At 41.4% G+C, this 27,266-nt stretch overlaps 1 protein-coding gene and 1 pseudogene across 3 annotated transcripts in view; one reads left to right on the forward strand and one right to left on the reverse strand.

Annotated features, from left to right (window-relative positions):
• MASTL (microtubule associated serine/threonine kinase like) overlaps nt 1-27,266 on the reverse strand; it is a 40,056-nt gene that overhangs the window by 3,141 nt on the left and 9,649 nt on the right. For 2 of the 3 annotated variants that reach the window (XM_075552550.1, XM_075552548.1), the window contains exons 3-9: nt 24,467-24,606; nt 22,301-22,389; nt 20,151-20,257; nt 19,551-19,695; nt 12,986-13,158; nt 8,848-9,996; nt 7,010-7,148 (exon numbers count right to left, since the gene is read on the reverse strand). In XM_075552550.1, coding sequence (XP_075408665.1) covers nt 7,010-7,148; nt 8,848-9,996; nt 12,986-13,158; nt 19,551-19,695; nt 20,151-20,257; nt 22,301-22,389; nt 24,467-24,606 — 1,942 coding nt within the window. The remainder of the gene's footprint in view (nt 1-7,009; nt 7,149-8,847; nt 9,997-12,985; nt 13,159-19,550; nt 19,696-20,150; nt 20,258-22,300; nt 22,390-24,466; nt 24,607-27,266) is intronic. The other variant, XM_075552549.1, reaches the window with a different exon arrangement.
• Nucleotides 20,594-21,551, forward strand: LOC142450524 (L-lactate dehydrogenase B chain-like; annotated as a pseudogene).

Below are 27,266 nucleotides of genomic sequence, written 5' to 3' on the forward strand. Positions count from 1 at the left end.
TGCTTTATAGGCTAAAACACAGCCAAAGAATACAATTACCCTAATGACTATTCTCCATAGAACTTGATGACTTCTAAATTTCAACTAGGAAATTAGAGCAGCTAAATTGCTATTCTGCATTCTCCTTATTCCATAGCAGGTATGAGATGAGGTAGCGACATACACTAATTGGAAGATATCTGGGCAACTATGTGAGTCCTAATTACAAAATGTTTTTAGAACACCCCAAAACAAAATAAAACCCACTTCTATCAAGTTCATTCCAACTTATAGAAACTTGTAAGGTTTCCTAGACCGTCAATCTTCACAGAAGCAGGCTCTCTGGAGAAGCAGCGATGGCCTTGCAGTTAGCAGGTAAAGCTTAACCCACAGTGCAACCAGGGCTCCATTGTTTGGAGCACCAAGTGGTAAGTTAATAATCAATAATACATAGCTTGAGGAGGTAACTAGGGGCTAGGTTTTATTTTTCTTATTTTTTATTATAAGTTGGGATTTAATACATATAACATCATTCCAAATTTTATTCACATCAAGTAAAATGTACAATTGCTACCACAATCGATTTCCAAACATTCTTTTTTCTACATGGCCAAATTTTTAATAAATAGAAAAGGTGACTTTGATATTAATATCTTTATTGGCTATACAAAGGTGCTACAAGTGATTATTTAAACATGACCTAATAATCGGGTTTATACTTTGGAATAGCTCTATGTTGATGGTGCTTCTCAAACAAAGATTATTTTCAGTTAAAGTAAGTGTTTGAGTTCAATAAAACTTAAACGTAGCAATTCTAGCTAGTCTAATGTTGAATTTGTCTGAAAAATCACAATCATGAAAAGTGCACTGTTGCGGTTTATCATTTGCCACCATCCCATCTTAAAACAAGTCAGCAGAGCCCTGAAGAATATGCTGATAGGAAATGACTGCATGCACCAAGAGTACCTTTTCACCAACAAGCCGCTTAATCCCAGCTGCCCTTTAAGGAATATAAAGTGCAAACTGTCTATAGGGTTCTGTTGATCTAGCAGTTACTATAAAAACAGGTAAGCCCCACAGTTAGTAGATGTTCCAAGTAGCACCGAGAAAGAATTCTTCCAGTGAGTTAAAAAAACACAAAAAGGCACTAGCCAGATTACAAAGGAAGTAGGGAGAAATCAGAAGCTTATTTCTATGTACTTTACTTACGTTAGCAGTTAGGACCCTTTTCCCAACTCAGCCAACATGTATTCATGTTCCAAATGTATGTAATTTCTCCATGGATATGTCACACATACCCATATACTTGAGTCAAAGTCTAACACGATCACATACTTTGGTTTCTCCCACTCATTGCAATGTATACTTTTTGCCAGAGAAAATTAAAAAATAGATACTTTATAGTGCTGGTTTCCTTATTAAAACCTACTTCTACGACTAAAGATAGACTGATGTTATGTTTACCTTTTCTTAATGGAATTACAAAGTTCAGAAAATTCTTTTGTAACTACTAATTTTAATCTTTTAATCAAGGCACTTCCTGTTACAATACACAAGGTATATCTTTAGGATAATCTTAGTTAAAAAATACCAATGCCTACATTTCTTTTCATAGAGAACAGCAACTTTTCTGGAGAGTCTTTCTGGCCAGAAGGCAGAAGACAGTTCATGTCTGTATTTCCTAAGTGAGCTGAAAAGGAGAATTTTTTCTTTCTTTCTGTGATCCAGTTACACTTTGTTCAACTTAATATGCTTTGCGATAGTACAGTATAAAGACACTCACTCACCCGAATTCAGAAATCCTGCACATAAGAAAAAAGTTGTTAGCGGCATTATATTAACACGAGTTTGATCTTACAGCATTCATTGAACTATGTACCTGAGTATTGCACCAAACATCAAGGGTATCGACAAGAGTAATAAAACTAGCTTACCTAAAGTGAAAACAGCCTACACAGAGCGCTACACTCAGGTGATTAGAGCCCAATGTTAAGAGCTGAAACAAAAACAAGCAGAAGAATCGGTCCAACTCAGGGTGGAGTGCCTCCATCAGCCTGGCTGAGGAAGCTAGACTGTGGGAAGTCTCAGACAATTTATACCTAAGCCCAAGCTTATAAGCATTAGGAGTTAGTTATACAGGAGGGAAACAGAAGTGAAAGCACAGAGGTAAGACAGAACAAGCTGTATCTGAGGAAATGATGTAGGTTCCCAAGATTGGCAGTTCAAAAAATGTTTTGAGAATGATGATGGCAACTTATGTACAGATGGGCTTGACACAAAGGATGTATGTATGGATTGTGATAAGAGCTGTACGAGTCCCCAATAAAATGATTAAAAAAAAAAGAAAGCAACGGTCTTGGGAGTGGTGGTTGGGGGTTATTTGGGGGAAAATATAGAGAACAGTATATTTTTAAGTTCTATATATTTTCTATAAATTAGTTTGCTAGGTAATTTTAAAAACAACAAATAGTATCATGAGTCTATAAAAGAAATGTTTAAATTTGAAGCCTAATTTCAGGTTGCTATTTGGTGCTGCCTAACTCAGTTCAGACTCACAGAGACTCACAGTTTAAGAGAATGAAACAGTGCTAGGTCCTGTGGCATCCTCACAATAGTTTCTACGCTTTTACAATGTATCCTAAGCTAGGTGAGATAAAAATTATAACTCAGGAGCTGGGCAGACTTGGCATCTTTGTGACTTAGCAAATGGGTGCTGTGAAAAAAAACATGAGTTAAGTGCCCACAGGAAATTAATTGCTTTGGCTAATAAAGGGGAATATTAAATAGGTCAATTGTTTTCTAATATTGTGATGATTGTTAAGAATGGTAATTGAGTGCTTCTAAGGAATTTTTCTGGAATGCTACATAGAAGGCAGAAAATGCATAGTCTGCTCTTAAGAAATCCTGTTCAAGGGCACTAACCCACCCAAGGGGAGAATATCGTTTATATCTCTTCAGGGAAAGAGGGACCAGATTTCAACCTCGTACTCCAAGATGTGAATGCAACATACCGGCACGAAGCAGGGAACCAATAGGGAAGTCTGAGGGGCTGGTCCCAATCCCAGCTATGTGTATAGTCCCCCTTTCCCACAGAAGAATTCACTGCAGAGGACAGTGCTGAAGCTACAGCTCAGGGAGAGGGACATGTCTGATCAGAGTACACGGGAGCAAATGAAGGGGGAAGAGAGAGTGGAACACGTCTTGGTCCACCAAGCCCTGAGGTCGATATTCCCATTCAGCAGCCAAAGCACAGAGAAAACCATATGGCTGGCCCCACTACAAGACACGACGTCTCTCACTGACCCATAGCACTATGGAAGACAACACTGGAGACACAGTGCTGGAATTGCACCCAATCAGACCCCACCACACTGAGGCAAAACACTAAGGGTGTGCAACAGAGCAAGGAAGTCCGGAGGGAGTATCAAAAATAGACTTTGGGGCCAGGGCGTGGCACCCCATCAGATTGACCAGAAAACACCTGTAAAGGTCAATAAATAGACCTTGAACTATTTACAGGCTTTTCTTTTTTGTTGTTATTTTTTTGTTATCTTTTGCTGTTTTTGTGTGCATATTGTTATCTCTGCAGTCTATATAAGATAGGCAGGATAAACAAATCTGGAAGAGAGAACAACAGGACCAGCAGTTGGGGGTGGATGGGAAAAGTGTTAAACTCAGGGACAAGGGAACAAGTGATCCAAAATTGATGGCCACGATGGAGGAGGCCTGGTAGGGCTTGATTAAGGGCAATGTAACCGAGAGGAATTACTGAAACCCAAATGAAGGCAGAGCATGATAGTGGGACAAGAGGAAAGTAAAAGGAAATAGAGGAAGGAACTAGGAGGCAAAGGGTATTTATAGAGGTCTAAATACAGGCATGTACATATGTAAATATATTTATATATGACAGGAAAATAGATCTATGTGCATATATTTTTATGTTTAGTATTAAGGTAGGACATTGGGCCTCTACTCAAGTACTTCCTCAATGCAATAACACTTTGTTCTATTAGTCTATTGTTTTCTATTCCATGATGCTCACACCTTCTCGACACCATAGCTGAAGACAAATGGGTGCATACGCAAATGTGGTGACGAAAGCTGATAGTGCCCCACTATCAAAAGAGAGCATCTGGGGTCTTAAAGACTTGAAGATAAACAAGCGGCCAACTAGCTCAGAAGCAACAAAGCCCACATGGAAGAAGCACACCAGCCTGTGTGATCATGAGGTATCGAAGCGATCAGGTATCAGGCATCAAAGAACAAAAAAATCATTTCATTGTGAATGGGGGGGGGGGCAGTGGGAGTGGAGACCTAAGGCCCATCTGCAGACAATTGGGACATCCCCTTACAGAAGGGTCACGGGGAGGAGACAGGTCAGTCAGGGTGCAGTGTAGCACCTAAGAAACATACAACTTTTCTCTAGTTCTTTAAAGCTCCCCCTCCACACACACAGTATCATGATCTCAATTCTACCTTACAAATCTGGCTAAACCAGAGGATGTACAGTGGTACAGATCAGAGTAGGAAACACAGGGAATCCAGGACAGACAAACCCTTCAGGACCAATAGTGAGAGTAGGGATACCAGGAGGGGAAGGTGGGGTAGAAAGGGGGAACTGACCACAATGATCTACATATAACCCGCTGGGGGATGGACAACAGTAAAGTGGATGAAGGGAGACATCAGACAGGAAAAAATTATAATTTATAAATTATCAAGGATTCGTGAGGAAGGGATGGTGGGGGAGAAAGGGGAATAAATGAGCTGATACCAAGGGCTCAAGTAGAAAGCAACAGTTTTGAGAATGATGAGGGCAACAAATGTACAAATGTGCTTGACACAATGGATGGATGTATGGGTTGTGATGAGTTGTACGAACCCCCAATAAAATTTTTTAAAAAAGAAAGAAATCCTGTTCAGCTTTGTAGTAGTGACACATATTTATAAATAATTCCAACACAGGAAGAATGACATGCAAGATGTTTTAAGCAGTTTCTAATGAAGTGCTAGAAGAACAACAAATTCGCCATAGTGTGTCAAGGGATGCTTTATGGAAAAGGTGACATATGAGGTGATGATAAGATTGGAAGACATTTCATAGAAAATTATTGGGTACTGGCTTTCCTAAAATGAGGCAATAGAAGATGACCCGAGAATAAATGTGTTTCAAGAAATGCAATGGGAAACAAGGCAAAGAGATTCTTCAAGAGAAGAGGCAGACTGGATATAGTAGCTCTATCTATCTATCGGAGATGCACTGTGCAGTACTTTTGGTTTATTTTGCAGGTACAAAGAGGGAGGCAGCACAGCTTTTTGAGGAAGGAAGCGGCAAGAACCAGTGTGTTTCAGAAAGAGAAATCTGGGGACAATTATGATGGACAACAGGCTGAAATTAAAGAGACCAGTTAGAAAGCTAATAAAATAATTTGACTGAAAGATGAAATTCTTACAGAGAAATTAATTGGGTTTATATACTGAGCTTAGCTTGAGGAGCTTCATTTTGTTTTAAACTGCTTTTAATGCCCAGCCAGTAGCCAGCTGCTCTTAACCCACTTCCTTCCCTTCCAGGATCTCCTGACACACCTTGAATCTCTCTAGATGTCTGCAGATTTCCAGGGATCCTGCCTGTCTGTACCTGCCTGCATTCTCCCCCCACCCGACCCCTTTAAGCCAGCCCTCTGCCTTAACTATAAAGATGCCATGTTTTCTTTGCTCGGGGTTGGGAGTAATTTTTTTCCCGGACTATCACCCCCTCTCAAGCCAGCTGTTAATGAAAGTTTTAATTATCAGTAAGGGGGGTGTGGATTGATCTTGCCTGGTACATCAATAGGCCACTCTGAAGTGGGGGAAACTGAGGTAGAGAACAGAGGATGAGAAGCTTGTTGATAAGCTCAGCTTTGAGACACAGATTTGAGAGACCAATAGACTATTGGGTAGGCAGAGTTGGGCACGAGGTGGCTGCCTAGGGAAAGCCAGGATGGGAGATAGAGGGATTTGGGAATCAACAACGTGAAGGTGACAACTGAAGTCATAAGTGATGAAATTAACTGGGATCATGCATATAAGAAAAAGAGGGAAAAAAGAAAAAGGGCAGAATCTTGAAGACATCCATCTCTAGAAGACACAAGAAAACTGAGGAGAGCAAAAGGGTAAGTAGAATTAGAAGCAAAAGGGCACGTCGACTTGACAGCAAGGACATCGCTGTGTAATATTTAGAAGGGCGCAGTAAGGAAATGGTTTCAGTTACACACTGAGGCTACCCATCAGGCCATCAGAGCAGAAATAAGCAGGCAAAGGAACAAGGAAACCTTTGAAAAGTGAGGGGAACAAGCTTGGTGACAGTTTTGGAGTAGATGAGCCCACCAAGAAATAAAAATAAAAGGTGTGTATGTGGAGTACAAAGGCTGAGGTAGAAAACCATGAAAAGAGACCAAGAAACAGATAAGTACATGACAGCAAGAATCAGGAGACCTTTCCTTTTGCATGGGGAGATATACAACATGACCTCCTTTCATTCTTTCAAGAGTGTTCCATTTTTAAGGAGGATTCACCTCTAGTTTGACCCTTCGGGTGACAGGATAAATGAGCGCAAACTCTAACCCAGAAGAGGCTTCAGAGGATCGAACATAAGTTTACACCAACTTTGCTTCCCTAAATGTGTATTAGAACAGGTCGGGGAAACTTGAGAACAAAAGTAATTTAAGGAGGGTCAGAGAAAGTGAGAGGTGGGGCTTCTCTGAGTCCCTGAGGCTCAATGAGAAGGTCAAGAACGGACTGCTGCTACATATTCCTCCATGTTGGGTCTTACACATTCAGAGACTAAGACAGACATTCCTTTTTTCATTTCCCACAATAAATATCACACATAAAAGAAAAGAGTATTGCCTGAACTACTTAATTTTACTTTAGGCAATCTAAATACCAAAGAAATTTGAGGTAATTTTACCTCAAAAAATTATTATTCTTTTTTACTGTACTCACAGATAGATGGAGAACACGTCAAGAATTCTAGTCATGCATCGCTTACCGTGGGCCCTTCCTAGTAACAACTCAGGTGCCAGGTAGTCCGGGGTTCCTAGAATTCTCCCTTCATCCATTGGGGCTGCCCCTCTTCTCACACTCTTTGGTGTTCGGAATGGTGTTCCTGACTTGTGCTGATTTGGGGTCTGTTAATTTACCAGGAGCATGAAAGACAACGCATATTTTAATATGGCGAGAAACAAATGCAGAAATTAAGGGAGACATAGGACATAGGCTACCAGGAGTAAAACACCTATCAAATTCTTCCTTGGTCACTTGTGAATATGAACTCATAACTATTTATAATTGTGGAAATTTCTAGTAACTAGTGAAATTCAATAGAGTATTAAATCATTTCAGTAAGATCTATACAGGAAAGGAACAAAAAAATTATATCCATAAGAATCCCTTAGATGGGGCAAGATATGACAGAATGGCGATGTGTAGATTACCAAGGGCACATGAGGGAGGGGGGAATGAGGAGGGAGGGGGGGAAGGGGGGCCTGATGCGGGGGGCTTAGGTGGAGAGCAGGTGCCTTGAGAATGATTGGGGCAGGGAGTGTATGGATGTGCTTTATACAATTGATGTATGTATATGTATGGATTGTGGTAAGAGTTGTTTGAGTCCCTAGTGGAATGTAAAAGAAGAGAAGAGAGAGGGATGATTGGGGCAAAGACTGTACAGATGTGCTTTGTACAGTTGATGTGTGTGTATGTGTGAACTGTGAAAAGAATTGTATCAGCCCCAATAAATTGTTTAAAAAAAAAAAAAAAAGAATCCCTTAGTATAGCCGGTTCTCAACCTGTGGGTTTTGACCCCTTTTGGGGTAAAACGACCCTTTCCCAAGGGTCACCCGATTCATAACTGTAGCAAAATGACAGCGATGAAGTAGCAACTAAAATAATTGTATGGTTGGGGGGTCACCACCACAGGAGGAACTGTATGAAAGGGTCGCAGCGTTAGGGAGGCTGAGAACTATTGCCTTAACATGCATTAGCCACAAACCTAACAGCCACTGAATTAGTACTGGGCGGGTAACCAAAAGGTCAGCGGGTGGAGCCTGCCCACCACTCAGCGGGAGAGAAATGAAGCTGCTACTCTAAAGAAGGGTACCTCCATGGCCATGGGGTTAACAGCCAGTGAGGGAAGTGGCTGCTGACAAATGGAATTAGGACTGAACTGAAGTCAAAATTACTTCTTACACTAAAGGGCACTTCAAAGTATGAAGGATCCTTTTATTTCTCACACTAACACGACCCCTTATAGGCATATGGAAATCCAGAAGATCTGAAGGAACTTCTAAGTCACTAAGTTTTCAGTAGGAAACCCAAGTCTAGTGACCGTGCGTTAAAGGCTTACATCTTTTTATATTATGCAGTCTACAAAGAGAGGGAAAAAATAAAATGAAAACTGTGGATATTTAGAAAGGTAGAAGGTATAGACAATGAAAGAAAAATGAGATTTGAAAGACAGAGCTTTAAACATTTTTTCCTATAGAGATCACCTAGTTAGTCCTAGAAAATGGTGAGGTGGACTAGACATTAATTTTGTATCAAAGCATTGCTAAGATCAAGTGAAACATGTGATTGCATTTTCTTGGATAATTATATAGAGCTGTGCATAAATATTATTAATAAATACAGCTGACACATATATTTAGGAAATAGAATAATAAGCATTATTACTTCTGGCTTTATCTTTCGGCATTTAAAACCCCCTAAACCCATAGATTCTCAAAAAGGAAGAACAAATATGATATTAGATACAGTCCAGCTGAGAGGCAAGTGCCTGGCCTTAGTAGCTTCTTTTCCCCAAAGACCAGGTGTGGAAAAGTTGGAACGTACCGCGCATGGCAGAGAGGATCTTCTTTGCTGCGTAGGAGTTATAGCCATGGGGTAGGAATCACTGTAAGGGCACGAAGTATCCATGGCATCTAAAGAAGTCACGCTCACCTTAGACGGTTCAGAGTTACTGGATGCATGAATGTGGTTGTTAAAACTTTGAAACGCTACGACGTTTCTTTTAGGGACGGTTAATGTTTTTAACACCTCTGAAGAAGGAGCAAACATTTTCCCACTGCTGTCTCGAGCAGCAGGATTCTCGCCACCCTTTGGCAGGGCGTTTTCTTGGCGGCTCGGTGACGCCGTCAGTAGGTCTGCGATATTTGAGTCTTCAAAAGAGCTTTCTCTGAGGCTTTTCTCTGGATCCGGGGACTGCTTTTCTAATGAACTTTCCATGATAGAAATCCCAGGAAAAGAGGTATCAGAATCCACATACATCCTTTTAGGAGCTCTGTCGTCATCGGAACACAAAAAACTAGCACTTAAGTCATCCTTCTTGGCGCTCTTTTCACAGTCATCGTCCAGCTCACAGAGGAGGTTTTTGGCTATCATCGGGGCAGGTGAGTTTTCTGGAGTTTCCTGTTTTTCAGGGAAAGGGCCGGCAACGTTCTCCTTGTTGTCGCAGTCGCCGAGCTGGCTTCTGTGCACCGACAGCCGAAGGTCCTGGACTTCGCCTGTTAAGCCCGTGCTCTGCTTTGCCCGGCACTCCATCATCCCACCACACAGGTACTCGACACAACTTTTTTTATTCTGCATGATTTCCTGGCACGGACTGGTGTCGACCAGCTCAAAATGTCTTTTAAAACACTTTTTCTCAAGGCGCTCTTTGGTCACCTTGCCAGAACCCACATTCCACTGATAGGCCGGGTGAGACCCAGACTGCCCTGTGGCACTGGGCAGGCTAATATTATTTACTGGATCCAGTTCTCGGGCTTCCCAGGAAACTTTCCCAGGGGTGCATGTTTGAGCCACATCCAGCCAAGCACCTCCAGGCTGAGGAAGGCCACCGCGGGGCGCAATGGGAGAAAGGCTCAAGGCGAGCTCCTTCTCGTTGGCATCTCGGCTCTCGAGGACATGCGGAGGCTTTGTACACGACGGAGTCTCAGCTGCATGTGAACTCATCATCCTCAAACCCAGCGTCTCCGCATCTTCCTGGGAGGGGACAAAATGTTTGATTTTTAGCTTTAGAAAGCTGGTATTTGGAGAGCAAATGTTTTGAGAATGATGAGGGCATTGAGTGTACAAATGTGCTTTACACAACTGAAGTATGGATGGATTATGGTAAGAGTTGTATGAGCCCCTAATAAAATGATTTAAAAGCTGATACTTATTCTTCAACTTTGTTGGCTTTGGTATACTGACGTGAGATGAATGGCCTCAGTAGCTACTAAACTACTTTTCACTTTCCAGTGAAACAGAATGAAGCAGCAAAACAAACACCTAGAGCACACATCTATACGTATTGAATGAAACACTGATGTAAAATGAAGTGAATTGTTCTGTTCAGAGTATTTTCATAAATACTTATTATGATAGAGTATTACTAAATAGGCGAAACTAAAACCCAACTATTCACTGCTGTTGAGTCGATGCTGACTCACACCGGACCTATAGGAGAGAGCAGGGCTGCTCCACGGGCATTTAAGGCTGCACTCTTACAAAAGCCAAGGGCACAGCTTTCCCCCAAGCAGCAGCTGCTGGGCTCAACGGGCAGGTCTCTGGCTAGAAGCTGAGCTTTGAACCAATATGATCCTTCTGGGATATATAGGCAAGGTTTACAAGCAAACTTGGAAAAGACAACATTATTTACATTATCACCCTTTTGAATTAGAAATTGCATGGTGCACAGAATAAAAATAAATTAATTAAATGCATGGTGCTGGGGGAGGGAGGAAAAAAATGAGGAGCTGATACCAAGGGCTCAAGTAGAAAGAAAATGTTTTGAGAATGATGATGGCAACAAATGTACAAATGTGCTTGACACAAGGGATGTATGAATTGTTATGAGTTGTAAGAGCCCCCCAATAAAATGTTTTTTTTTTTTTAAAAAAAAAGCATGGTGCTTGAAGCCTACTTGTTGGAATTCATAGACCAAAATTATTATAAATACGTATTGCTATATACACACACAAAGTTGCTAAAGATGAAGCTAAACTAATCAGATTTTATACTTAAATAAAGCAACAGGAAACAAAACCAAGTGTGAAGATGAACTTATAATTCCTTGAGGGCAAAATGCTTTTCTTGAAAGGAATCTGAATTCCAATTCTCTGAAGGTGCTCAGGCGTAAACCGAGCTTTTATAGAATATTGTAAACTGGTGCAGGTAACTAGGATTTTTTAAAAGATTATTCAGAGTGAGTCCTCAAGAAACTCTAATCACGCCTAACCTGAGGTATGAGTAGCAGATTTTAATAAGTATCACACTAAGTCACTGATTCAAAAAGCACCGACAATGATGCATTTGTGGCTGACGACAAGGTTTATCAAGGGATCCTATGTGGCTCATTGACACTGCTTTCTGCCAGAAGCGAGAACTGTAGTGTAACTTAGGCACATTACATACAGAATGCTCTCCTCCTATCACTGCCTTCCTCAGGGGTGCAGAAGTGGGCGGAGGAAGGTAGAGTCCTGGATAGTTTAAAACGGCACAAAATGTATCTTCCTGAATAGGAAAGAGATGGAGTTGACAGTGGTAAGCTTGGAAACTTGTGTATCCAGCAGCATATTCTACCTATACAGCAGTCTACAAGAAGGAAGATTTTGAAAACCTGGCTTAACTAAAAATGAACTCTACTCCTCAAATACAGCTATCCAACCGTAATGAAGGGAAGTATATCAACTGAGAATAGGAGTTTATCAATGCAAGGTATTTTCTGAAATGGAAGGCTTGTTCTGTTTTAGCATCATTCTCCTCTCACATTACCCTGCTTAATCATAAGGAAAGCTTTAACATTTTAGTTCCTATCAGTACGCATTAGCTTCGATAACAAAGAGCAAAAATACAATAGAGAAACTGTAAACTAGCTTTAAGTAATTGCATTCATTAAGTAACCTCCTCAGAACAGATGCTTTCAAGGTGCCACTCTGTTCTTTTTGTGAACTCAAAGTATCTCTGAGTCAGAAGTTACCCTTCCGCTACCTTGTAAACTGGAGGGAGAAGCGGTATAGAGGGAAACAGCATGAATTTTAAATAACATGTAAGTTTTTAAAACACACGAAAAATAAGTAGCAAATCTAGCCTACCAGAATTAAAAAACTCAAAAATAAACCACAATAGCACCATCTTTCAATTTACTACCAGAATTTTAAAAAATTGGAATATAGTCAACCAAAAACAAATTCATATCTGATTGAGAAATGGAATATTTCAAAAGGATTTGACAGAATATGTTAAGAAATTGAAGAATTTTAAGAATATTTTAGCATTCCTATAACAATTGCCTTTCCTTTAAAAATTTTTTCCATATAAGATAGGTATTTATTTGTCAGGCACACAGAAAAATGCGAGGAATAGAAATGCTTGCATACTCTTGGTTTTGGGGGTAAAAACACACACTTTTCTCCCCTCCTGAATATTGATGTCCCTCTACTCCCCCCACACCCCTAGACCTCGGGAGGAAGGCCACCCTGCCTGGGTCTCTTCGCCTCAGCCAAAAACCAAAGGAGAAAACTTGGCTTTTAACACAACAAAAAGAAGAGCCTTTTGCAGCACTAGGTCTCCTACTGCTGCCATGGTGTTCCCAAACACATTATTCACACAACGTCAGGAGGCTTACAGGAGGTCCAATGACAGTCACAGCTGGGTCTGAAGGAGGGAGCCCTGCACAGTAGCCCGGGCCAGGGCTGCCCTGTGGGGAGGTGGTGTGTGGCTTCATTTTGCCCCATGGAGCCTGGCTTTACAGAGCGGGCAATTTCCTTTCCTTACAGAATTTACATGAAAAAAAGGTAGAGATGCAAGCTTTCATTTTTAGACATAATTATTCTAAAAAAACCCTCAGTGCCACTGAGTTGATCCCAGCTCATGGAGACCCTATAGGACACGGGAGAACCGCCCTTGTGGTTTCTGAGACTGTAAAGCTGTACAGTCTTTGCCCCGCAGAGCAGCTGCTTATTCTAGGTGAGATCAAATTCATTCTAACCTGGCAATCCTGTTCCCACCTGGGGCTGCTGTGGTATTCTGACTCCATACTGGAGAGAAAAGTGTGGGACTGACTACTGGCGCTTGAGGTCGCCAGCCTTTTCCTAGTCTGGAGTAGATTAGAAGTCAGACATTTCACAGGCGCTTCTGGGTTAGAGGCAACTGTTTCAAGACCTGGGGGGAAAAGGAGAAATAGAAGCTTATGTTATATCTGTCTTAGTTCTTAATCCGAATCTTTACAACTAACCAGAGTAACATATTGCACTGCATGATACGCAAACACTAGTCAATCTACACGCATGGCTGCATGTCTTCCTGGCATGTTTTTCATGTTTAGGAATACCAGTTCTTAGAAACACGAGTACTGTCCTGGAAGCGAAAAGCAAACAATCCCCTTCAGAATCAGCAACATCAAAATCAGCATAAGGGAAAGCATTTATAATTCGGAGCAGCCCAATTCTGAGAACCTATTATCCAGTTTGAAATTATCCTTAATACATGGGCTTCCTACTTTCTGAAACTGTGGGTCGAAGCCCCACGAAGGGTTGCATCACTGAATGGGGATGGGAAGAAAAATTTGGCAACACTGAAAGGTTTCTGGATATGGAACAAAGAAAATTAATTCAAAATCAAATGCAGAATGAATCCCAGGTGGCTCCAGCAACGCTTGCCCATGTTGCAAGCTTCTCGTGCACAAAGGGGTCAGGAATGGACACAGCCCTGTGGTAGGGGTGTGTGTGTATATATATATATATATATATATATATATATATTCACTATGATTTGGAGCCGACCTGACAGCAGTGGGTTCTTTTGGTATATGCCAAGCCTAAAGGCCTAAACTCATTGTCAATGAGTTGATCCTGACACAGAGGGCCCCTAAAAGACAGAGTCAAACTGCCCTTTCAGGTTTTCCAGGCTGGAAATCTTTATGGGAGCAGAGAGTCTCATCTTTCTCCCATGCAGGGGGCTGGTGGTTTTGAAAGGCTGACCTTGAGGTTAGCAGCATAACACATAAGCAACTACACTACTAGGCTAGATTTACTCAATTTCATTTTTCATTTAGTTAAAATCAGCAGTTTATTTTAAGGAACTCTGGTTGTGCTGCAGCTTAGATGTTGGCTGGTAATCAAAGGCTGGCATGCAGTTCAAACCCACCCGCTACTCTACAGGAGAAAGATGAGGCTGTCTGCTCCCTTCAAGACTTACAGTCTCAGAAACTCTATGCCGGGTCGCTATGAGGTGGAATCAACTTGACAGAAATGGGTTTCTGGTTAGAGCTGTATTTTAATGTTGCGGTGGACATGCTTATAAAGATGAATTATTCATATCCTCAGGGAGTTCATTATGACTACCAGTGAAAACAAATAAGTAATGGTAAACTGGCAGACAGCAGGAGCCGTAAGTACAATATAACGTAGTGATAGCAACACGGCACATTTTCTTTTATGATATAAATCCTCAAACTCCCTGCCATTGACTGAGTCAGTTCTGACTCAGAGCGACCCTTGAGGACAGGGCAGAACTGTCCACGTGGGCTTTGGAGACTGTAACTCTATTTCTGGTGGTTGTTATTTGAAAATACTTTCTCACCACCTTTAAACAAAAATAATTTACATTTCTAAAATTTGAGGGTGCTCTGGCATTAGGACGTAATCCCCCCACCTCCCCCGCTCACAGGTTCTAGATTCCACAGCATCTCTAATTCCCCGGTGCTCTTGGGGCGCACACGTGTCAGACGTACCCTTCTTTGTCCGAAGTCTTTGTGGCAACTTCAATAGCTGGATCCTTATCAAATGGTTCATGACTGTGAGTTCTGCACTCACTGAAGGGAAATTCTTATGAACTTGAGGAGTATGTGCTTTTTCTAATCCAAGCATCTTTATTGTACCTTTTCCCCATATGGCCATCCTTCTGTGCTTTTTATCCTGGTAACAACATGCGGTTTCTGGGGGGTTTGTGGGTCTCCACCATGTTTTTTGGGATCAGCTGGTAAAGGCTGAAACACCTTACCTGGAGTTCATATGTGTAAATATGTGAAGAAGCCAATCTATGCATATGAGACATTCCACATCTTTTGTCACAAGCTGGGGTGGGGTCTCTGAATGACTGAACACCAAATGCCAGCTCTTGAGTTCGGTGATTCCTCTCTGGAGGCTAAAGGCATTCAGCTATAGAGTGTAAGATCTTGATCTACTTTTCCTAAATCTTACTCCAGTGTATTCTTACTAAATCATAACATCTTTCCATATGCCTTTGGCCGGAGAAGTTAAGGAGCTAAATGTTCTAACGCTCCTTTTCAGAAATGCACTTCCAAGACTGGAACTCCTTACAAGAGTAGAAACTCGCATCTTTTTCTGGCCAGTAGTTTCAAACTCTGGACCTTGTAAGTAAGCAGCCTAACACCCAACCACTATGCCCCCAGTGCTCTTCATGCTATGCTATATAAATACTGAAATACTTTATGAAATATACAGTGTGAGCTAAAAACTGTTGCTCCACAAGCCTGTGCAATCACGAGATGTCGAAGGGATCAGGTATGAGGCATCATCAGAACATCATAGTGAATGAGGGGGGTAGTGCGGGGTGCAGACCCAAAGCCCATTTGTAGGCCACTGGACATCCCCCTACAGAAGGGTCTTGGGGCAGAGACGAGCCAGTCAGGGTGTGATGTAGCAACGATGAAAAATACAACTTTCCTCTAGTTCCTAAACGCTTCCTTTCCCCACCCACTGTCATGATCCCAATTCTACCTTACAAGGCTGGCTAGACCAGAGGATGTACACTGGTACAAATAGGAACCAGAAAGATGGGAATCCAGAGCGGATGATCCCTTCAGGATCAGTGGTGAGAGTGGCAATACTGGGAGGGTCGAGGGAGGGGGGATTGGTAAGGGAGAACCGACTACAAGGATCTACATGTTACCTCCTCCCTGGGGAACGGACAACAGAAAAGTGGGTGAAGGGAGACGTCGGACAGGGCAAGATATGACAAAATAATAATTTATAAATTATCAAAGGTTCATGAGGGAGGGGAAAAAATGAGAAACTGATGCTAGAGGCTTAAGTGGAGAGCAAATGTTTTGAGAATGATGAGGGCAATGAGTGTACAAATGTGCTTTACACAATTGATGTATGTATGGATTGTGATAAGAGTTGTATGAGCCCCTAATAAAATGATTAAAAAAAATTAAATAAAAACTCTTGCTCAGGGAACAACATGGGACCCAAAATGGTAGTGAGGGGGAGTGGCAGGCCTGATGGGGAACGATCAAGGGTAAGGTTGCGTAGAGAAGAGGTATAGCTGTAGCCCAGGTGGGGACAGAGCATGGTGGTGGGGCAGGAGGAAAGTCAAGGGAGATGGAGGAAGGAGCTGGGAGTCAAGGGGCATTTATGGAGGTCTAGACAAAGACATGTACATGCAAACATATATATGAGGATGGGGAAATAGATCTAAGTGTCTACATTTATAGGTTTAATATTAAGGTGGCGGAAGGACCTTGGGCCTCTACTCAAGCACTCCCTCAATGCATGAATACTTTCTTTTATTAAATTGGAACTCTATGATGCTCACTCTCCCGACACAACTGCTGAAGCCAAAGTGGGTGAACAAGTAAATGTGGTGAAGAAAGCTGATGGTGCCCGGCTATCAAAAGAGATAGTGACTGAGGTCTTAAAGGCTTGAAGATAAACAAGCGGCCATCTAGCTCAGAAGCAACAAAGCCCACATGGAAGAACACACCAGCCTGTGTGAGCGAGTGATCCCAAAGGGATCAGTTATCAGGCATCAAAGAACAAAAAATCATCATATCATTGGCTGCACACCTCCATGATAGGATCGCTGAAGACAAATGGGTGCATAAGCAAATGTGGTGAAGAAAGCTGATGGTGCCCGGCTATCAAAAGAGATAGTGTCTGGGGTCTTAAAGACTTGAAGATAAACAAGCGGCCATCTAGCTCAGAAGCCAAAAAGCCCACATGGAAGAAGCACACCAGCCAGTGCGATCACGAGGTGCCCAAGGGACCAGGTATAAGGCATCATGCAAAAAAAAAAGAATATGTGTATGTGTGTATATATATATACACCATATTGAATGAAGGGGGAAGTGCAGAGTGGAGACCCAAGGCCCAAGTGTCGGCCACTGGAGATCCCCTCATAGAGGGGTTTAGGAGAGGAGATGGGTCAGTCAGGGTGCGAGGTAGTACCGATCAAGAGCACATCTTTCCCCCAGATCCTGGATGCTTCCTCCCCCCAACTACCATGATCCGAATTCTACCTTGCAGGGCTGGATAGGGCAGAGGTTGTACACTGGTACATATGAGGGCTGGAGGCACAGGGAATCCAGGGTGGATGATACCTTCAGAACCAAGGGTGTGAGGGGCGATGCTGGGAGAGTGTAGGGTGAGTGGGTTGGAAAGGGGGAACCGATTACAGGGATCCACATGTGACCTCCTCCCTGGGAGAGGGACGGCAGAGAAGGGGGGGAAGGGAGACTCCGGATAGAGCAAGATATGACAACATAACGATGTATAAATTACAAAGGGCACATGAGGGAGGGGGAAGCGGGGAGGGAGGGGGAAAAAAAAGGACCTGATGCAAAGGGCTTAAGTGGAGAGCAAATGCTTTAAGAATGATTGGGCGGAGAATGTATGGATGTGCTTTATACAATTGATGTATGTATATGTATGGATTGTGATAAGAGTAGTATGAGTCCCTAATAAAATGTAAAAAAGAAAAGAAAATGATTAGGGCAAAGAATGTACAGATGTGCTTTATACAATTGATATATGTATATGTATGGACTGTGATAAGAGTTGTATGAGCCCCTAATAAAACGTTTAAAACAAAACAAAACAAAAAAAAACTCTTGCTCAACTTTTAACTAGATACAATAAGACAACCAGTTTTACTAAAGTTCACAATAATAATGCATTTTATATATCTGTCTCAAAAAAAGGTGGAAATGACTTCAATCTCAAGTAGATTCTTAGTCTCAACGACTTTTTGATCTATATGTGAAGGCCGCCCTAATGTTTTTTTAGTCCATGGGATTCCTGAAACTTAATGAACACTGATTTTCTAATTTGGTGAAATCCCAAATCTAGCCCAATGCCCTGTGCTAACTGTATATTTGCTAGATTTCTTTCTGGATCACTGATATGATCTAAATATTCCCTTCTTGGGAATCTTTGATAGCTCATTTCCCACAGCTTAAATTCAAGAATCCCTGTAACCACACGGGCTCCTGCCCTAGCTGTGGTAGCTACATAATCTGTTGTCAACTTGAGACTTAAGAGTGAAGGGGTAGAGTTTAGTCTGTCAATCAGGTCACAGCTTGATGACCTCATTTGGAGGCACTAAGGAGATAAATAGCTAGCTGGAGGTGGGGGAACACTCATTGACTCCCTGCGAGACATTCCTGTTGACAAGATACATGGAGCTATGCTAGAGCCCTGGAGCTGGAGGAGCCACGTGGAGACCCTGCCAGTGCTGATGCTTACAATGCCACTGGATCCACACAACTTCCCACCAACTGGCCTGTGACCTTCCTGCATTCGGTGTCATTGCATGTGTTGCATGTGTCTGAAGAAGACTGTATAGATTAGTATCAGACACATGGGCTAATATTGGACTTATGGACTTGATCTGGACTGGGATGTTTTCTCAATATTCAATTGCTCTTGTACATAAAGCTCTTGTTTTATATACATGAGTGTCTATGAATTTGTTTATCTAGTCTACCAGACTAATACACTAACCTACCAACTCATATCCCATTACACATGCTTTTCATTGACCACATTATATTTAAGCCTGTTGTCTGAATGTGGGATATATTCATTCTCATGCACCTATGCTCATGTTAGTATCGCTACCCTTTTCTACCATATTTATTACATTGTCATCATTTAAATTCTGCTTATGTCTCTGCATTGGCTTGTCTATTGTTATTATTTAGAACTATTAGAGTAGTGAAATATAGAAAATTCAGAACCCAACTCCAATTCACAGTGACAGAGAGAACTACCACATAGGGCAGAGGGACTCACTTTCTAAACAGGGGCCAGTTCGCTGTCCCTCAAAGCCATTGGAGGGCCAGACTACAGTTTTTAAAAAAAACTATGAACAAATTCCTATGCACACTGCACATATCTTATTTTGAAGTAAAAAACAAACGGGGCAAAAACACCCAGCAGCCTGGATAAATATCCTCAGCGGGCTGCATGTGGCCTGCGGGTCCGTAGTTTGAGGACCCCTGTCATAGGGTTTCCAGGGCTAAAGTCTTGATCTGGACTGGGCAGGGATGTTTTTCTGATATATAACTACTTCTTGATATAAAGCTCTCTTACATATACACGAGTGTCACTGGATTTGTCTCTCTAGTCCACCCTACCTAACATCATTAGGTTGAGGGAGATGTTTTAGGATCACAAACACATTTGAGAGATTTCAAATGTATACACATCAAGAATACTGAAATTGATACCCATTTTTGAAATTTCTTAACCATTTTGTTTCTCAAAGGACATATTTAATGGGAAAAGTATCTTTCATTTTATACTTACATGATTTGACTAGTTTGCTAGACAGAGTGGTATCCTTCTGATCCACAGACATAGGACAAGTTAGTCCTTCAGAAAATAGCGAGGTTTCAGATAGGGTTGAAAGAATATCTGTACCTTCGGGAATATTTGCTGCAACTGGTGTGAACTATTAAAAAGAGAGGGAAAAACAACACAGGATTTACCTTTATAAAAAAATACCCCCGATGTATGTATATGTATAGATTGTCATAAGAGTTGTATGAGTCCCTAATAAAATGTAAAAAAAGAAAAGAGGAGAAAAAAATGATTAGGGCAGAGACTGTACAGATGTGCTTTATAAAATTGATGTATGTATATGTATGAACTATGATAAGAATTGTATGAGCCCCAATAAATTGTTAAAAAAAAAAGAAGATATTAAAAAAAAATACCCCCAAAGTAGGTAAGATATTAAGCTAAGAGTAATTCATCATACTTAGCATTTAAATCTTTTTGCCATTTATTCTTTAAAATAGCAAGTTCAGCATACATAAAAGAAAACGCTGAGGTGTAAAATTTTAGTTGTGATCATAGAAAGGGCATGCTATGTGTGTTTTTTCTCACCGAGTACTAAATACTCACAAATCCCAAGTTGCTGATGAGAGACAATACTTGTCCTGGGGTTCTTGAGTAATCTTGCCTAGGCTTGGCCATGGACGGTGTGGTCAGGATATCCATCATGTTGATATCTAGGTATACAGAGAAAAGTATATGAAATGCTTTTAAAAGTCAGCTGTCATCTCTATGTCAATAATGACATGTTCTGAACTTTGCTCCTGTTCATACTATTCACCTTCCCTACAGCTGGCTAATGCAAAGTAAACATACCCAGGTGAGCCATCGTGCCATATTGGAAATCTATTCAGGGGAAAATGGAATGAAAAGATAATGAACGTTTCCCAAAAACTTTTGGAATCATTAAAAAGTTTCAGAGACTTCTGGTCCTCGCTCCCCTCAACTTGGTGCCTCAAGCAACTTCCCTCTCTTGTTCAGGACGGCGACCCTTAAGGATGGCGGATTGCACCGGTTGCAGAAGAGGAGGCACTGGTTCCAAACAATAAGATCACTGTGGTCGGGGTTGGACAAGTGGGTGTGGCACGCGCCATCAGCATTCTGGGAAAGTCCCTGGCTGATGACCTTGCCCTTGTGGATGTTTTGGAAGATAAACTCACAGGAGAAATGATGGCTCTGCAGCATGGGAGCTTATTTCTCCAGACACCTAAAATTGTAGCGGATAAAGATTACTCTGTGAGGGTCAATTCTAAGATCGTGGTGGTGACTGCAGGAGTCCGTCAGCAAGAGGGGAGAGTCGGCTCAATCTGGTGCAGAGGTATGTCAGTGTCTTCGTTATTCCTCAGATCGCCAAGTACAGTCCCGACTGCATAATAGTGTTCAACCCAGTGGATATTCGTATCTACATCACTTGGAAACTAAGTGGATTGCCCAATCACCATGTGATTGGAAGTGGCTGTAACCTGGATCCTGCTAGATTTCGCTAGCTTATGGCTGAAAAACTTGGCATTCATCCCAGCAGCTGCCATGGATGGATTTTGGGAGAGCATGGAGACTCAAGTGTGGCCATGTGGAGTGGTGCGAATGTGGCAGGGGTCTCTCTCCAGGAACGGAATCCAGAGACGGGGACAGACCACGACAGTGAAAATTGGAAGGCAGTGCATCAAATGGTGGTTGAAAGTGCCTATGAAGTCATCAAGCTCAAGGGATACACCAACTGGGCCATTGGATTAAGTGTAGCTGATCTCACTGAATCGATGTTCAAAAATCTCTCCAGGATTCATCCAGTGTCCACGATGGTGAAGGGGACATGGCACTGAGAACGAAGACTTCCTGAGCCTTCCCTGTATTCTGAGTGCTCGGGGCTTCAACAGAGCCATCAACCAGAAGCTGAAGGGTGATGAGGTTGCGCAACTCAAGAAGAGTGCAGACACTCTGTGGGACATCCAGAAGGGCCTAAAAGCCCTGTGACGTTTGAGTTCTATGCTACAGAAATGAAATACTACCATGTGATAAACATGAGCCTTTAGTCATTATCCTTGTGCGTAGATCACAGTTTGCTTTTTAATTCCTAAATATGTGAATTTGGGCCCACAGGATTAAGGCACAGCTTGGCTTAATGATTGCAGTATGGGCCCTTGGAAAATAAAATTAACTATTGTAGCGTGGGAAAAAAAAGTTTCATAGGACAGAGCCTTGCTCTGTAGAGAAGAGTAAATGAACCAAAATCTTAGGTTAGACAGTACTCAATAGCTAACAAGACGCTCATGTAAAAGTGAAATGAAAAATGTATGGAATCTTCCCACAATGTTTTCAAGTCTCATTGTGTATGATAAATTATACATTAATTTCTCTGACTCTTGTTTCTCAAGGCCTTTGTCGTGGTAATATATATTTGAACAAATTCATTACTATCAGCACTTTATCATATGGTAGCTTTTTAGTCATTTTACTGATATTTCACTGGTAAAAATAAATTCCAGTAGGAATGAAAATAAGTAGCTGCATAATAAAAGAGAAATTGTTAGTTCCTCTCTAAAGATATAAGAACCTTTGAAGATCCAAGAATCATTATTACCAGTTTTTATCTTCGACCGGAAAAATCTAGTCCATTTTGGAATATTTATAAATTCTACTAAATAAAGACTAACAAAGAAAATAGTTTAACTTAAGGAAATGCAGTATGTAAAATTTGATTTTAACAAGAATATTTTTCTTACCTCTATTCAAAGTAATTCTGGAAAGGCCAAAATCTGTCAGTTTAATATGACCTTCATTAGAAATAAGCATATTATCTGGTTTCAAATCTCTGCACATAAAAAAGAAAAATTGTAGGTAACTAATAAAGGGTTAGTGCTAACATTAGGCAAAGAAAGTTAGAGACAATATTTATTTTCTCTTAAAAAAAAACAAAACCAAAAAACAAATCCCAAAGTAAAATATCTTTGGATCTTTCTTTTTCATAATTTTAAAATATTTAACTGTTAGATTTCAGTTTGCCCTTGGCATTACTCACTAGTTATTCATCAATATATTTAAGCCCTATTAGATAAAAATAAACTTCAAGTCAGGTTAAAAAAAAGCAAACCACATACAAAGTCACATCAGATAGTCTTAAGACAGCAGAGCCGTTGCACCTGACTTTCTTCCCACAGACCAACACGTTGTAAGTCTAGCTCTGTGACATACAGCACATCTGTCTGTCTGATGGGAGAGGAGAAAGGGACACACTGTATCTCCCGTGAACATGCAACCCCCCAAAGTGTGGCACTGGGATTATCTTTTAACCTTAAATGAAAATATTCTGTGAGTTTTCTTAAACTCTAACAATAGCTCAGATTAACCAGTAAAGATTGTCTGCTTTGAGCATCACACTCTGCCATCGTCTATCCATAAGGGATCAAAAGGACAACTGCAATTGGAAAGACGAGGTAGGGACCTTAGGGGGCAGTGAGTTCAAGTTACTGGAGGAGGAGTAACGTATACACTCGAGTATCAGTCGACCTGAATATAAGCCGAGGCACCTAATTTTACCACAAAAAACTAAGAAACGCATTGACTAGAGTATAAGCCTAGGGTGGGAAATGCAGCTGGTAAATTTACTGGTAAATTTCAAAATAAAAAGATACCAATAAAATTGCATCAATTGAGGCATCAGTAGGTTAAATGTTTTTGAACATTTATTTCAAAGAAAAACAGTAAACTAGCTCTGTAAATGGAAAAGCAGCTCAACAAAAATAATACGGTGTCAACAATAACCATGCACACTGTGTTACTGCATGTGGTGCATTACGACACGTACACAACACAGCTCGCACAGGTTGACACCTAATGCAGGCTGATGGCATTCCAGCATGTGATGACATGACCGCACAGAGCAGCCTGTGTTAGGGCTCATCAGATACATGCTGCGCTGTGTACGCACTGTGTTACTGCAGATGCAGCGTTACCGCCTAAGTATGGGAAGTGCCAACGCAGCACATGCAGTAACACAGCGCGTACATGACACAGCGAGTGTATGATGAGCCCTAACACAGGCTGCCCTACGCAAGCATAGTCGACACTAGGTCCAGACAGGGGTTAGGAAGAAAATTAAATGTAGCAGACTAAGTCCTGTAAATAAACGTGCTGTATATCCAAGACCAGAGATATACTGGTACTTAGATTCAGCAAAGTGGGTGGAGCAAGGGGCGTGACCCAGCACAGGTAAGACTGCAAAGACTATGTCATTGGTGGCAGCGCTGGGGAAGAGCAGATGAAGACATTCATCTGACAAGGATGCGGTGCCCCAGGTACCAGCCCACAGAAGAGGGCAGGTTCTTGCCCAGTGTGGCACGGACAACACAGAGGCTGTCTGTGTGCAGGAGAAAAGAAGAGCAGTGGTATCAGCAGACGTCTGACCACCCTTAGAGGCTGCAGGTGCCCACAGATGAGCCAGAGAGACCAGAGAACAGATAAGTGGGACCCTCACTCGAGTATAAGCCGATGGGGGCTTTTTCAGCATAAAAAAATGTGCTGAGAAACTCGGCTTATACACGAGTATATACAGTAACTCAAAAAAGGAGGATGAGAATGGATGTGCAATGTGAGGAAGGCAATCAAGGTTACTAAACTGCACATGCTGAAATACTACTGTGCATATTTTTGCTGCATGTATTATCAAGAACAAAATGAAATAAATTATTAAAGAATAAAATGCTATCTGCAGACAAAAGCAACATAATCAAAAAGCACAGTGAGACACAAGAGATGAAAAATTCTGAAACTCTTACAAGCTAATACTTAAATTTAGAAAAACATTTCCTGTGAATACTTCAGACTCAAACATAAACTACATTGATTACTTATACTTTTAAATAATAGTCTAGAGACAAGTCAGTCATTACCTGTGAATAATGCCATGTCTATGAAGGTACTCTAGAGCCAGCGCTATTTCAGAAATATATTTCACTGCCATTTCTTCATCGAAATAGCCATATATATGAAGAAGAGACTTGGCATCTCCACCGATAAGATATTCCATTATCTATCAAAAAGGAAAACGCCAAGTGTTGCACAGTAAAAACAATATGATTGCTTTCAAGATGTATTAGGTTAGCATGATATATTTTTAGCATGGTGTATAGTAACAGTGTTCTTGGCAACAATGAATACACATTAAAACGGGATTTCTTTAAGTCAATATATGCGGTTTTAGAAGTTGAGTGGTTCAGTCTGAACAAAACAGTTTGACTTACAGGAAAGTTACAGAAATATTAGAATAATTTCCCATATACCCTTCAACTAGATTTGCCATTGTAAAGATTTTGCTACATTTTCTTTCTCCCTCTTCACATACAATTGTATAAAATTAATACTATTTATATTAATATACAGGTTTAGTCTCTCTTTTTTTACTGACCAATTGGAAAATAAAGTTAAAGAGACCATCATGTACCTCCTTAATATAACTGGAGTGCAAAATAATCCAATAAATTTAACATCCATATGATGCTATTACCGAGCATATAGTCCATATTCAAGTGTCACTCGTCACCTGAGAACTGTCCTTTACAGTGTCTCTCCTCAATCCCTATCATGTATTGCGTTTACTCGTTAGAGCTTTCAAAACACCATGGCTATCTAATCACTTCTAACACACAATGACCCTGTAGGCCCACAAAGTTCCTAAAACTGTAACAGGGGAAAATTCTCACAATGGAGTCAACCAGAAATTTCATCCTGAAATCCATGCTTCTTACAGTTTTATAATCCAAATGGAATTTTCAGTCTTATAGTTTAAAACAGCATGTGATGCTTTCCTATATGGTCAGTCTCAAAATTCGGTAGGACACAAAGTTGAAGTGTGGCACAATAAGGTTCTACAGTGTTAGTTACCAGAGAGCATACTAGGAAAACCTTGTCCATTAACTGCGACCAAAGTGGGAAAGGAAATGAAGGCTCTGCCAAAGTACAGATCCTCGTTCTTTATCATCATTTTATTGGGGGCTCGTACAACTCTTGTTGCAATCCATACGTACATCCATTGTGTGAAGCACATCTGTACATTCATTGCCCTCATCATTCTCAAAACATTTGCTCTCCACTTAAGTCCCTGGTATCAGCTCATTTTTCCCCTCCCTCCCCACTCCCTCATGAACCCTTGATAATTTATAAATGATTATTTTGGCCTATCTTGCACTGTCCGATGACTCCCTTCACCCACCTGTTGTTTGTCCCCCAGGGAGGAAGTTACATGTAGATCCTTGTAATTGGTTCCCCCTTTCCAATCCTTCCCTCCACCTTCCCGGTATTGCCACTCGCACCACTGGTCCTAAGGGATCATCCGCCCTGGATTCCCTGTGTTTCCAGTTCTTTCTGTACCAGTGTACATGCTCTGGTCTAGCCAGATTTGTAAGGGAGAATTGGGATCATGATAGTGGGGGTGGGGAGAGGGAGGGGAAGGAAGCATTTAGGAACTAGAGGAAAGTTGTACATTTCATCGTTTCTACATTGCACCCTGACTGGTTCATCTCCTCCCCACGACCCTTCCATAAGGGGATCTCCAGTGGCCTACAGATATGCTTCGGGTCTCCACTCTGCACTCCCCCTCATTCACAATAATGTTATTTTTGTTCTGATGATGCCTGATACCTGATCCCTTCAACACCTCCTGATCACACAGGCTAGTGTGCTTCTTCCATGTGGGCTTTGTTGCTTCTGAGCTAGATGGCCGCTTGTTTTCCTTCCAGCCTTTAAGACCCCAGACGCTATAGCTGGGCACCATATTTGATAGCCGGGCACCATCAGCTTTCTTCACCACGTTTGCTTATGCGCCCATTTGTCTCTAGCGATCGCATTAGGGAGATGAGCACACAATATGATTTCTTTTTCTTTGATGCCTGATAACTGATCAGATCCTCATTCTTAAAACTAGATCCTAAGCATTCATTCATGGAAAATCATTTATTCATCAATAGTAAACAGCAACTATTGGGTTATCAAATATTTAATCCATAGAACAGTTCAGAGGTCAGAAGGATGTATGGAATTGGTACTTCCAATATGGACAATCTTTACCATTTTCCTGCTGTTGATAGACGACGTCGAGTTGGTTCCAAACCAGAGTGGCCTTATGCACCACAGAATGAAACACTGCCCCGTCTGCGCTGTCCACACTTGTGCCTGGAGTCCATTGTAGCCCTGCAGGGTCCGTTCACCACTGTGAGAGCCGCCTTCTTTTCCACTGCATCTCTCCGTTTTCAAACATGATCTCTTTCTCCAGGGACGGGTTTCTCCTGACATGTCCAAAGGTATGCAAGACGAAGCTTCACCATCCTTGCATCTAAAGAGCACTCTAATTGTACTTCTTCCAAGACAGAGATGTTTTGTTTTGAAAGAAATCCGTGGTACTTTTAATACTCTTCTCCAGCACCACAATTCAAATGATTCTTCTTTGGTCTTCGTTATTCCAGTCCAACTTTCACATGCATATCAGGCAATTAAAAACAACATGACTTGGGGCAGGCATACTTTAGACCCCAGAATAACAGGTCTTGTGCAGGAAATTTACCTAAGGCGCTATATCTTTTGATCGTATGACTGCTACTTCCATGAGTATTGATTGGGGAGCCAAGCATGACAAAATCCTTGAAAATGTTCACCTTTCCCCCATTATTTCATGATGTTACCTATTGGCCCGGTTGT

Source organism: Tenrec ecaudatus, chromosome 6 (genome assembly GCF_050624435.1).
Source record: "Tenrec ecaudatus isolate mTenEca1 chromosome 6, mTenEca1.hap1, whole genome shotgun sequence".
Classification (NCBI taxonomy): domain Eukaryota; kingdom Metazoa; phylum Chordata; class Mammalia; order Afrosoricida; family Tenrecidae; genus Tenrec; species Tenrec ecaudatus.